Source organism: Hetaerina americana, unplaced genomic scaffold (assembly GCF_022747635.1).
Source record: "Hetaerina americana unplaced genomic scaffold, ioHetAmer1.1.p SCAF_24, whole genome shotgun sequence".
NCBI lineage: Eukaryota > Metazoa > Arthropoda > Insecta > Odonata > Calopterygidae > Hetaerina > Hetaerina americana.
Window position 1 is genome coordinate 4,976,305 of NW_027286808.1, and position 13,328 is coordinate 4,989,632.

Here is a 13,328-nt window from a genome sequence, read left to right on the forward strand (position 1 = left end):
ACTTCTTGCATGATATTGATTGGCCCACATATCCAATTGTTGAACACCAGTGGCTCCTCACCGGTCATCCTAATTCGCTTAGGGTTCATTCATTGAGCCTATCCCAGTGTAGCAGCGTCGATACTCACTTCACTTAATTCGTGTTAGCCACCGACATAGTCGCATATTTATCTTCCAAGTTGCTCCTACTTGTAACTTCGATTGAGGTCTTGTCTGTAAATGGCGTCGCGCATTCCAAAGTGAAGTGAGTTTTGGAAAGGAGGGAAGCGTTTGGATATCCACGGCGCCACATAGTCCTCTGTTAAACTTCACGAGCAATTTTCCTTTCCCTTTGGTCCTGAATTTTGAACAAGTAAAACGTTTAGAAACTGGGGCATACCTTGATGTCGGTTCCAAATTTTGAACGGATGAAACAATCGTTTATCTCTTCGGGTACTTTTTATAGATGTTTTACTTGGATTATGTGCGAACTGACGGCACGCCCTTGACCCTGCTCCCGAGGAGGACAAAACATGCTTTGATTATTGTTCTTTGATTAAAATGTAGTGCATAATCATCATTATGGAAGCTCAACGACCGCGACATGACTTATTTTAAGTTCTTACAGTTACGCAACATGCCACTGGGGTTGAGGTAGTAATCTGTCTTAATGTGCGGCGTCTCTTCAGGGACGCGGCTTCGGGCCCCGGGCCGTCTCGATCCGGTTGAGGGCGAAGTTTGCGACGCCGGATTCTCACGATGATGCACGGGGTGCGACTCGTGGTGCCGTAAACAATGAAACTGACTCCCCCTCGGGGGTCCATTTAAATAAAGTCTCCTCGCCAGATGGGCTCCGCCGCAGCCCGCCCCCCCCTCGTCCTCTCCGACCCCGGCCGCCTTGTCTCTTCCCCACAAATTCCTCCCGAAATTGCTCATCTTTCATCTCCCTCATACAACCCCATTACCTTGCCTCGCTCACTCTCTTCACATCCGTCCTCCAGTCCGCTCGGGCGCGCGCCTTGTTGTTTTGGGAGAAATTGAAACTCTTCCTCTCTCACCCACTTGGCCTCCCTCGCTCTCGCAGTCGGGTGGGGGGGGGGGAGCGTTCGGGGGTTGGTGGCTGGTAGTTCAGGACGGAGAAAAACATCCCGGAATATAATTTTCAATTTAGTTCCGGCACCGGCCCTATTAGGAGCCGCGGGGGGTGGGGAGGCGAAGGAGGGAGGGAGGGTCGGCGTTGGTACGGGAAGGGGAGATGGGAGGGGCAGGAGTCAGCGGCAATGATATCCCCACCGCGGAAATCTTACTCCGTCGTTCTCTCACTCTCTCTCCTCCGTACTTCCCCGCTACCCTTTCGCTCCCTTCCTCTCTCGCAGGGAAATGGAAACGGTTTCTCGGTTTATGGTGAGTGCGGCGGAAGGAGGGTTGGGAGGTGGTGAAAAGAGCCGGGAGGGAGAGGACGAGGTGGGATCGTATTTCTGTGCGTGGAGTGCTTGGACTCGCTTTACTCCTTCCTCCTCTCTCCCTCTCTCTTCTCCTAAAACTCCTCTCTCCCTCTCTCTTCTCCTAAAACTCCTCTCGCTCGCCGCATCCTCTGTCCCACTCTTCGTGTATTACGTAGGGTCTCCTTCGAAACCACAGGGGCCGCGTGTTATTTGGAAGGGTCCCCTCGCCTTTACTTTCGCTTTGGAAAACACCTTTTCTCACCAGCCTCATTGCCGTTCAGGAGGGAGGCTCCTTCCGGGGCACGCGCAAGGTGTTCGAGGGAGTGAAACGGGTAAGGAGCCTTTTTGGAAATTTCCCAACGTAAATGGCGCTCTATATATCGGTTGGAGAACTATGACTGGGTGTCGTGGTGCTGGAGTTGTTTGTTGTCCCGTGTCCCTCCCGGTGAACTAGAGAGGAGTCTGGGAATTTGGGTTCTTAGAATCTCTCATCGCAGATTCATTTTTAGCTGTAAACACGGTATCATATCGTCCGTGAATTTCACGGCACATCTTTCAAAATGGAGTCATTCGATTTTCCCATCGGCTTATGTTATTAACTTCATCGTTTGGAGCAAGTAGTTAAAGGCGGTTTTAATATGCATTTCTCGAGTTGGCTATTTACTTGCTGGTGTGTAATATTTTGCTACAAATTATGTTTCACTCTAAGCGGAAATTCTCGTGGGTTTCTGCATCTCTTTCTGTCGTATCTACATTCTTCTAACGAAATACGAATGACTATCATATTGTATGTAGATTGTGTCATATGTGGATTGAACCTATCGTTTTAAGTCGTGTTTATTGCTATCTCTATGCTATTGTTGAACAATGGCAAGCTACTAAGACGACCTAAATGGATGAAGCATATAGCAACCGAATGTTTCCTTGTTGATTTACCAGCGTTTATTCACAATTGCAATGCTTTTCCTCCTTCAGGGAAACCCACTATTTTTACTCGGGTTGTAATTAAGATCCCTTTTTCCTTTTATCGTTGTGTTCTTCGGGGCATAATTTATTAAGGATTATTTGTACGATTCCCCTTGTTCATCTAGATCTGTTCTATTGACAGTCCATCGTGGGCCAAGAATTAGGAGCATACGCATTGCATGAAGTTATGTATTTATAGGAAGTCATTGGAAATAGGCAGGATCTTTAGTATTTTCATCTGCCATCTCTAAAGCGCGTTTTCGTAAGTAATAGGAAACTTTCATGGCACACTCGTACTTGTTAAGCAAACGCATGCTCTAGGTTAATTCTAGTGATTACTTTAAAAGTGCGGAAAAATTTCGTGCCATTTTCCTGTTAGCTCACAACAGTGATATCTGTGGTTTGAATAGTGGCCCACATACGGCAGCACGATGCCAGAGCGCAACAATACCGCACAATAATGACGGGCAACAATGGTGTACCCCGCAATATGGCTACTCTACTTGCAACGAGCATCACAGACGAGCGGCGGTCCTCTCATTAGTCGATTGAGGTGTTAATGGGTGAAACAGATCGAAATGTATAACTGAATGACAGTTCACTATGGTGATACACAAATGTCACTGCAGCAGTGGTGTGTGCGCTAGAAAGTTCTTAGACGGCGTAACTCCTGTAACAGACTTCCATAGTGCTGGTCAGGCGTGCCGGGAAGTGACGCCAGAGGCCTTTGCAGAAGTTATAGCCATGGTCGTTTTAGAGATATCCGTGAAATTTCAAAGCGTCGGAACATTTATTTTGCACGCTATGAAAATATATACGTAATAAAAATTCATGGATTTCAAGTATATTATGAGATAAAAAATATTATAGTTTTGAGATTTTATTTTACTCTACCTCGTATTTTGACAGGATATACGAGGGTCATCCGGAAAGTAGTACCCGTTCGTGCCGCATGAAGTGCTGACGACGCGAGTAGCCGCTGGACGAGGTCAGATAGCTTCAGTGGCTTGTCTGCCTTCTCTGAGCCAAGTTGCGTGACGCTAGCATTGCCTGTGTTGTTTCTGTGATTGTTTACAATGTTTAAAAAAATTGAGTACGCCGCCAGTTGTGAAGTGAGGGCAGTGATTAAATTCCTCAATGCAAGAAACGTTCGCCCATGTGATATTCATCGCCAATTAAAGGAGGTGTATGGAGACAATGTAATGGACGAGTCGTCTGTTCGGCGGTGGTGTCGCAACTTCAACATGGGGAGGGGGAACACAAACGACGATGAGCGTTCGGGGAGACCGTCTGTCATTACAGACCAACTGGTGAGCTCAGTTGACGAATTCGTGAGGAACGATCGGCGCGTCACAATTGATGACATCTGTGAGCATTTTCCCAATGTTTCTCGAACAATTGTTCATGAAATTGTTAAACACCATCTGCATTATGCAAAAATTTGTGCAAGATGGGTCCCTCGCGTATCTCAATGAGCTGGCGGCGAAGGACTATGCAGCAGGAATACAGAAACTTGTCACACGTTATGACAAATGCCTTAATTTGCTTGGAGATTATGTTGAGAAGTAGTTTAAAGTATCCTCTTTCAAATAAAATTTTTTATGTTTGTTAATATTTACTTTTGTGTCTTTATTTCACGAACGGGTACTACTTTCCGGATGACCCTCGTATGTTTTTTTTATGCCCAAATCCACACCCATAAATTAAGAAAACAAAACAATTATTGGAATCATACTTCTACGATGGCACTTGTGTTACCTTATTTGCCTCATTCATACTGCATTTATCATTATTTCGTAAGAAATTAATTGGTCGGCAATTTGAACAATTGTTTAAGGGTGATTTATTCCTATTCCCCTCGCGTAATATCAGAATGGCGAGTGAGGAGGCTCCTATGAATCCTGCATTAAAACCGGGGCATGTGTTACTTTTCAAAGATTAAGACTCTCTTGCTTGACTCCGAGATCGTGTGTTCGAGGATTTTACAAAGGAATTAACAAAGTCACCGTCAGTGCTTTTTTTATTTTCCGCTCCCCGTGCCAACGGCACTCACGGAAAGGGAAGCCCGTTTCCAAGACTGTTATTGCTTCTGGTGCGCGGAGCCGAGTGGACTGGTGGCGGAAGGATTTGTTTCGCCTCATTCCACGGCCGGGTGGGCGGAGAGGGCGTGGGGAGGGGGGCGAAGAAGAAGAAGAAGCTATTTGCGGCCGAGACCCGTGCCAATCACTCGGCATTCCCGGGGAAAATTCCATCTCCCGCTCTTTTCGTCTTATTGCTCTTTCGGCGCGTGGGCGTGTGTGTGTGTGTTTGCGCGTGAAGGCCCCCTTCCCGGACGCCACCACACAGGGAGGACCCTTAGCTTTCAATCCACCCGCCGCACCCTTCACACTTTCGCCCCCCGGCACACTTTTCACCGCCATCCTCCCTGCCCCTCGTTACTCTATCTTCTCCTCTCCTTCCACCTTAGGCGAACGAAGGAGCAGTCTTCTTCTCTCACCTCTGCACGTGAAGTCGTAAACATTTTCTCTCTTTTTCCCGCTCCCTCTTTGAGACAAGCGGTTCCTTCTTCACTTTTCCTCTCTCCTTTTCCTCTGCTCTTTCATTGTTTGATCTCTCAGTTAGAAAGAAGGGCGAGGAGATTCTAATTTTCAAACCCTTTTCTTGCCTTCATTTGCTTTCACCTTTCGCCGTTCTCCCGGCAAGTGGCGCAAGAGGAGAAGGGGGTGCAAGGTAGCGGCGGAAGCTCCCGCGTCCCCTTATGCCGTCTCCTCTTCGTTTCGCGCGAGCGGAAAAGGTTTACTAGCGCCCTCCGTCAATATTTTATCAATTGCTTCGGCAAGCCCCGTCTGAATTGGCTGATTTGCCAATATCGTCATCATCGCTGGTGATTATCTTGCGTCCCGGGAAAGTAACGCGCGGAATTGCATGCCGATCCGTACCTTTCGTGGATTTCCCTTGGTCTCTCGCCGTCTGAAATAAACTTGTATTTCGTAGAATGTGGAGGTGACTCGCAGCTGGCTCAAGAATGCATTCTGATGGAATAAGTAAAAAATCTGTCGGGAATGGACCGTGAGAATACACGGACTCGTGAAGCATGAGGTCTTGCGCCTTCGAAGGATTTTTTCCCAGCTCAAGAGATCCCTCGCTTTTAGATAGGAGAGTGAGAAAGTGAGGTGAAAAGTTGTTTATTGTTTCTTGTGAATCACGGCGAAGAGCCCATATCTCGTCCCAACTTGCAAATTCCCGCATCATTGTATAAATATTTTCACTACGTCATCAAAATAAGCTATGTTAAATCCTTTTTTGTGGTGCAATTTATGAATTTAAGTGTTGTTTCCGTCTTCCCGTGTGTTGTGTTAGTCGTATGAATTAAATGGATCAATCCTAAAAATGCTCATTGATGTACATTTATATGCATATATGTGTGGGTCGCGGTAGTCCAGAGGGTAGAGCGTAGGTAGGTAGAGGTAGATTCCGGTCCCGGGTTCGATTCCCGGGCAAGTCTGTGGGCACCTGCAGCTCCACCAAAGCTATGTGATTTTTCGGGTAACAGATATTTCTGGGAAACCATTACCGGCACAGGGAAAGGAACTGCCCCCCCTACCCTGATGTGTGAATTTCACACGCCGTCGGGCTTAGTAGTGGGTGAACTCTACCATCACCTACCAAACCGACCTTCGGGTTGACTACTGTGTTTAAAGGAAATATTTTTGCGCTTGTGATCTTTTCGATTTCGCCTACCCCACCTCTCCTGTGCTCGTCCTTTATATGCGTTCCTAACCATTTTCCTTACATCTGTTTGTTTGTGAATGAATGAATGAATAAATAAATAAATAAATATATATATATATATATTTATTTATATATATATATATATATATTTATTTATATATATATATATATATATATATATATGAATTGTCTTATGAATGTTGTATTCCTTAATTGACCCTGTTATTCCTTGGTGTTTATTGCAGGTAAAGCTGGACAAAGGTGGCGTGGTTGTCGGGGGTGGCGGACGTGGTAGTTTGGGGGTGTTGGGAGAAGGTGTGGGCAAGCCCTCGAAGGTCATCCACATCCGTAACATCCCAAACGAGATAACCGAGGCGGAGATCATCCACTTGGGCATTCCTTTCGGACGTGTCACCAATGTTCTTGTGCTCAAGGGCAAGAACCAGGTGAGTGTGCTCGAATTAATTAATCCTGAATCCATTCCCGAAATGAAACGGTCTACTTTTTCAATTGCAAGCATGCTTCTGACGGCTGAAGGCATTCAGTAAAACCGAAATAGGATTTTTCTGCCAACACACTAGTGGATTTGCCCCGGTAATTGAAAAGAGGGTAGAGAATATCTCTTTCTTCTTATTGACCTTTGATACCATTGACGGTGTTAGCACGATGGCTGACGAGATAAAATATCACAGCCATAAGCTGTGTGATTCATGTTAAGTAAGAGTGCCGCGTATTTTAATTTAAAGGAAACTGTCAAGGTGAAGGTGAAAAGACGTGTATGCTATTCCCACTGGTGTTTTTGCTCGAAATTGATATTCGGTGTTGGAAATGGTGTAACATTGAAGTATTTTTTCTTTAGCTCCGGAGACCTTCATGACTCAATCGGTCAAGTTCACTTCAGCATATGTGATATTTATTTATCTGTTGCGAAAGCTCATTTGAAATTTTATGGTCCTAGTTGTTCCATAATACTCTGTGATTGAGAGGCTGCGAAGCCCATGAAACTCTTTAGACTGGCAATTTTTTTAACAAGCCACATGTGAGATGGTTTAATTGGTTCCTATGAAATTTACGTTCGTATTTGGTTGAGAAATTAAACTTCTCAAAGCTATTTATGATCCGAAAATTTTTTTCTCCCGGCTTAATTTATGATGTGACCCATCGAAGTTCGTAAACATCGGTTTAATAATAATGAGGCACTGCAATGTTTAGGTGAATTCTTACTCTAGCTTCTTTTCACAGTTCTTACCCGTGAGGCATTCCTTCTATGGTACGCGGGTGAGCTCTTAATCGCTGAAAAGTGGGAGTCTTGATCTTAATTTCGTTAACTCTCTGTCCACCTAGCAAGGTAGTTCCTCTTTTCCAGAAACTCTCCCCTTACTCCCCCCCACCCCCCTCTTCTCCTCTCAGTAGCATGGAAATTCACTTGTTGAATCCCTCAGTTCCCTTCAATTGGATGCACGCTCACGTTTAGGAGGTCGTACTCGACTCACCAATGAAAGGGGATGCGTCGGAGTCATTAGCTAACCAAATCGTTCTGAATCGTTTGCTGTGTTTGTGAAACGTGTATGAGAAGTGATTTACTCCCTGGATTAACTCGGATTTCTTCCTCTGGCTGTGACTATGTTCTCTAGGTAATCGCGAGTTCTCTAGGTAATCGCGAGTCTCTAGTAACGGCGAGTCTCGGTTGTCTTAACGCCATTGCTATTTGCCATTCATTCATCTCCTTTCATTTTCCTTTCAATTCACGCAATTGCCCAAATCTTTGATGTTGTTTTAAGGAGGCTCTTTGTGTGGAAATCGCTAACATTTAGCTGCACCCATGTTCAGCTGTGCCTCTTACCCGGTCTAGGAATTGCGAATCAACGTTTGGTGGTGACGTTTTTTGTGATTTCATCGGACTAGATGTAGTAATTTTTTTTTGGTTTACCAAATGGAACGAAATTGTGGCTTGGAATTAGCTAATATTTTGCGAACCAGTTGGGTAAAATATTCAATGAAGGAAGGGGATAAGGGCATATGTAATTCGAAAGGGAGTAAAACTAGCTGAATGAATTTGCCAATGCGCGTTCTTTCGACAGAAGTGCTCTCCTTGGAGGGCATATATTTAGAGTAAATATTTATATTTTGTCCGTTAGGGAAATCCTAACGCAAGTACAATCCTAGGAAACAAACTTTCTCACCTGGTTGCATATTGTTATATTCGGGCTCAAAGTGACAAGGTGCTGACGTATGAGAGTTAGAGAAGGGGTGGGACTAGCAAATTTTTTAGGATAGAGCATTGGAGAAGGGGATTGTTATATACCCTTCGGTATCTATATATGCATCAGCGGTCCTAACGAGGCTTTGCCCCAGTCTTTTTTCCCGTCCCCTTTGTTCATGCAATCGTGAGGCGAAGTAGAAAGCGTATCTTTTCAACCCAGGCGGATTAGTGAAAATTCATTATTAATAAAAAATCCTATGGCAACCGACGCGGGGAAGAGAGAGAGAGAGATGCGGGATGTGGAAATGAAAGTAATTAATTCGGAGGAGGTGATGAATTTTTATTCCACCAAAAAAAGCAGCATATCCATAATGGACAAAATTTATTTCTCGGGCCGAAGTGGCGTGATCTCTGATGCTTCGTTTGCGTGTCGGAGCCGGCGCTAAGTGGTGCGTGCCGTCCGGTGCGTGAGCCACCTTATTAAGACTCCCTTCTCTCCTACCTCGTACCTTCTAACCCTTGACGACTCTTCCCGCTCCACCCGTATCCTCCCTCCATCCTCCCCGGCCACCCCTTCCACTTACTCTCTCTCGCCCCTGGGCTGTTTGCCTTGAGCCCCCGCGATGACGTGATCCCGAACAGTTCCTTGGGAGATGTGCGTGGTCCGCCCGCGAGAACTCGGGCAATGGTCTCGGTGACAGTGAGGCGCGTATGTAGGTGGCATTGCAAAATCCTTTTGCCTCATCCACCCGTGGGGATACGACTCACTTTACCCTACCCATCAGTAGCAATTGATCCCGGGGTCAGATTTCCGGATAGGTAGATATTCGCCGGCGTGTGGCGCCTCATGACTTGCAGGGGCATAGCGACTTCGGATTAGAATAATACCGAAGTGGTTAGACCTTGAAATCAAGCTATCTGAAATATTATCCTCAGGATTAGGAAAATATCGCCTAATTTCGTGTACTAATATGTATTAATTTTTACTTCTTGACATGAGCAATTGTTTGTTTTTTGAATTGAAATTGATTTTTATTAAAATGATCGGTCGGAAAAAATGAAGACCCGAGTGGGTAGATATTTTGGCGAAGAATCTCTCTTTTTTCTATGCACTTTTTGAAAGGCATTTCCGTAGTATCCGGTTTTATATTTTGATATATGTGAGGTGTCATGTATCTTCAGAATGTAGAATGGTTCAAGTGCTGATTCGGAGATTGCTTCTTAGCCCTTTATTCTCTACTTAAAATGTAAATGAAAATGGGTTAGGGATAAATAAAATTTGAATTGAATTATAACGCTCATGATACAATGAAAAAGAAACAAAAAAAACGTCGCCGCAGATGTTTTCATTAGGCTGTGATTGAGAAGCTTAACGAAGAGGTATAATAATTCAGGGTTCACTTTGCGTAGTACGTGGTAAAACGCCTCATCCTGTGAATCGACTCGTCAAGTCCGTCATGGGTCGGGAGAAGCGAGGAATACCTCGATTTGCGTCCGGGAAGCATTATGGTGTGTGCCGTGTGCTCTCAAGGCGCCAGAGCCAATTAGTCCTAGGGTACCCGATGGAAGCACTTGCCCCTGCGGATCGCGTGGATGGACGTTGCCTGACCGATTCCTCCCTTGGCAGGTCGTCGAACGTGGGTGGGCGCTTGAGTCGTGCCCCCCCTCCTTCCCGACCTCCACACCTATGGGAGGCATGCCGAATTCCACGAGCTGCTTCGGTGGAATTTCTCGGAGCCCGAGGGATGAGCCAGCGGGCGCATTCCGCCGCCGGCTCCCTTCACCGCCTCTTGAAATCCTGGGAAATGGGAAAACGGCGGGGGGATTATTCCGCGGGTCGGCTGGGCCGACGGATGCTAATTCTCGGTGTACAAATTCATGCGCGAGATCGGTTATGGAAAGTAATTGTGTCCGCGGAACAGGCAAGTGCCAGGTTGATGAAACAGGGTGCTTTTCTGAGATGTGAACGAAGATACTTCCGAGCGTCGCCTAATAAGTTCTAATTTCCCACCGACTAGAACGCGGTACTCATTCGCCCGTGGGAAATCGAGGTTTCTCCTTTGCTTTTGAATGTTGTGGATTAATTCCGCGGTTTTTTGCTTCGGTGTGGTAAACCATGTATCGCATATAATTCACCTTAGTTCATGAGATAGTGTTTAAACGGCTTCCAGTGAAAATGAATATTTTTAATAATAGAACTAAATTTGTTTTCAAAGTGTCAACTTAATGGTTGCATTACTACTATTTTTTTATTTCGGTGCAATGAAAATATTATGAAGCGAAAGAGAAAATGTTTTTGTCAGTAATGATTACTTGTAACATTATGCTGCCGTTAGGGTATACGTTATGCTATAGCGTATATGTTATGCCTGGTATGCTACGAGGAACTGCTTACTAGTGGAGATCACGGTCGCTTAAAACACATGGTGATGTCTATAGAGGCCCCTCCCCGTACGTTTCGTTTCCCCAGGACCGGTTAGAAGGGAGCTGAAACGCGAAATTCATTTCCTCCCGGTGGTGGATTGAAATATAACCGGTTCGCGTGCCTCATTACGTCGCCTTTGAATGATTACAGTGCTTAAGCTGGATTGTTCCGGTGAAACACCGCAGTGTGTGAAGGCTTACACAGATGAGCTGATGAGCGTAGTCATTCGATTTACCGCAGCAAACTCGAGCAATAAATTACGCAGGTCGCGTATTGTTTCGTTTTTATTTTGCTATTTCCAAAGAATTCCATTGTTCCGTATCTTAATCTCGCCGGCGCAGGTTAGCACTCCATCGGCCGCATACGAATCTGGGAGCTCAAGCCTTGGACCCCCTTTCACTCGCTTTTCCCTCGAGAGGGAAAAAGCCGGGCGGGCAGGTAACCAGCTCATATCTCCTCCTCCCCTGTTTTTTCCTGTCCTCCACCCGCGCTCACAAATTTCGCAGCCGTCTTGTCCTTGCCACGCTGCCCCACGGCCCTCGCGTGACTCTCGCTCCTCTCTGTATCCTCTCTCTCTCTCTCGCCAACCCGTCATTCCTTTCGCCATTTTCTTTCCACCCCCTCCCCCACCTTTCCCCATCTCGCCCCAACGATATCACTCTCCCGACCCGCTCTCTTTTCTCCCTCCCTCTCCTTTTTGGTACTCCCTTCAGTCGTAATGAATCTGGACGGACCCAGGAGTCGGACGGGGCTGGTTTTTCTTGCCGCCCCGTGCTCCTTTTTCAACCCTTTTTTTCCGAACTCCTCCCGGTTTTCCCACCCTCCCGAGAGAACCACCGGCACACCGCCTCCTTCGCCCCAACCGGTAGTGGATGGGTGAGTGGGGGGGAGGGAGGTTTGGGCTCTGACGAGGTGCAAAATTCCCTCCCTCTCTCGGCATTCGATTAGTAGTCCGCGCGGCCCCGCCCCCTCCCTCCCCGTTCACGACCCTATCCTGCCTCCGCAGTCTTTTCTCCTTCTTCTTCCTATCCCCCCCATGCTCCGCGTGAAAAGCGTCTCGGTATATCACACCCGCCCATCCGTATCCACCCCTCGGCACCCCCTGCCCTCCCTATGCCTCCTCTCCAGCAACGCCTTGTTCTCTCACCTCGCCACTTTTGCTGCGCCATCATCCATCCCCAAAGCTTTTCCCCATTCTCCTCGCTCGCCCTCCCCACGTTCCCGGACTGCGTTCACCTTTCCGCAGTTTCCAGGGGTCTCCTCTCTCTCACCCCCCCTCCCTCGGCGTCTTTTTCTATTTTCCTCTCTCACGCCCGCCTCCCACCCAAACCTCTTTTTCTCCTTTCTCGAAGGTGGTTTTGTTTATCGTGAACATTTACCCTTTGCTCGTTTCTTCCCACTCGTCTCCTTTCATTGATTACTCTTCCACCCATCTACTCCTCCGGCTCGTCGGCCTTTTTTTATGTATTCTCCGACGCATGGACCCTTTCTATCCTCAACCCTTCCGTATAATCTACACCTCCTTACCTCACCCTATGTTGCTACCGTTTCCCCGTGTTCTCTCCACTGTTCCTTTAAAGCCGGCTTAACGCCCAGTGAAGATTAAGATTTGTTGGGTTTCAAATAATGCGTTACTGGGAATTGCTATTTTATCAATGACGTGTGGCAGTGTGTGTATTTCTCGTGATGCGTAATTTGGCTTATCCGATTATTTGGAGTAATAAGAAAAATCTGTGACAAATAACTGTTCGGTACTAATGTTGATAAAATTGGCAATTCTGCTCATGCCCTATCTCGAGTCGATTCGAAGATTCTACTAGGAAAACAGCATTCAAATTAATTTATGTCGATTAGTTACAATGGTCAGGCAACCTATAGGCTGTAGATTAATGTTGTGCATTACTTTGGAAGTTGTATCGATAAACCCTCTTAAGCTGTACGGTCATCATATTGTCAATGGTAAGCAAGTACGAAACTTGGACCTTCAATTTCAAGTATCGTACTTGCAATTGAAGGTCCAATACCTGCAATGCCATGATATATCCGGGTATGTCAGGTAATCCGAATAGAAAGCGTGGAGAGGTATTACTTCCTATTCCTTAGGTCATATTTTTAGCCCACAGCTTTTAGCGAAAGCTAGTATTATTATATAAGGTTTGTAAGATTTTAGTAAATCCACGAGACACTAATTCTGGACATCTAGGAATAAGACTTCCCTCTAAATCAGCGTTAAAATCTTCTGTTTCGCAAAGTTCCGTTCACTGTGAATTCATTAGTTGGCATAGTCCAGTCAAGTGCTGTAACACCCACTGCCATATGTCGGCGTGACGTGTCGTAGGTGAAAAAGTGGTCGCATGGGTTGAGGTCTCTTCGTCTTCGACCTCATCGTATGCCATGCATCTCTGCTAGCGTTCACACGCGTATATTTTAGACTTTATTCCTTCCCCCCACGAATTTCCTTCATAGCTGTGCTTCGGACCCATTCCTCTCACTCTCCCATCCCCTTGGTTCCTCTTCCTTAGGCACCCCCCCCCCCTAGGGTTTCCCTCCCCTCACTACTTCGCCCTCACCCCCTGTC

The 13,328-nt window shown here is 46.3% G+C and overlaps 1 protein-coding gene across 4 annotated transcripts in view; it reads left to right on the top strand.

Moving 5' to 3' along the window:
• The window catches only part of heph (polypyrimidine tract-binding protein 1 heph), a 627,135-nt gene that overhangs the window by 265,571 nt on the left and 348,236 nt on the right, over positions 1–13,328 (top strand). For all 4 annotated transcript variants that reach the window (XM_071586665.1, XM_071586669.1, XM_071586666.1 and 1 more), the window contains exon 3: positions 6,368–6,568. In XM_071586665.1, the coding sequence (XP_071442766.1) occupies positions 6,368–6,568 (201 nt within the window). The remainder of the gene's footprint in view (positions 1–6,367; positions 6,569–13,328) is intronic.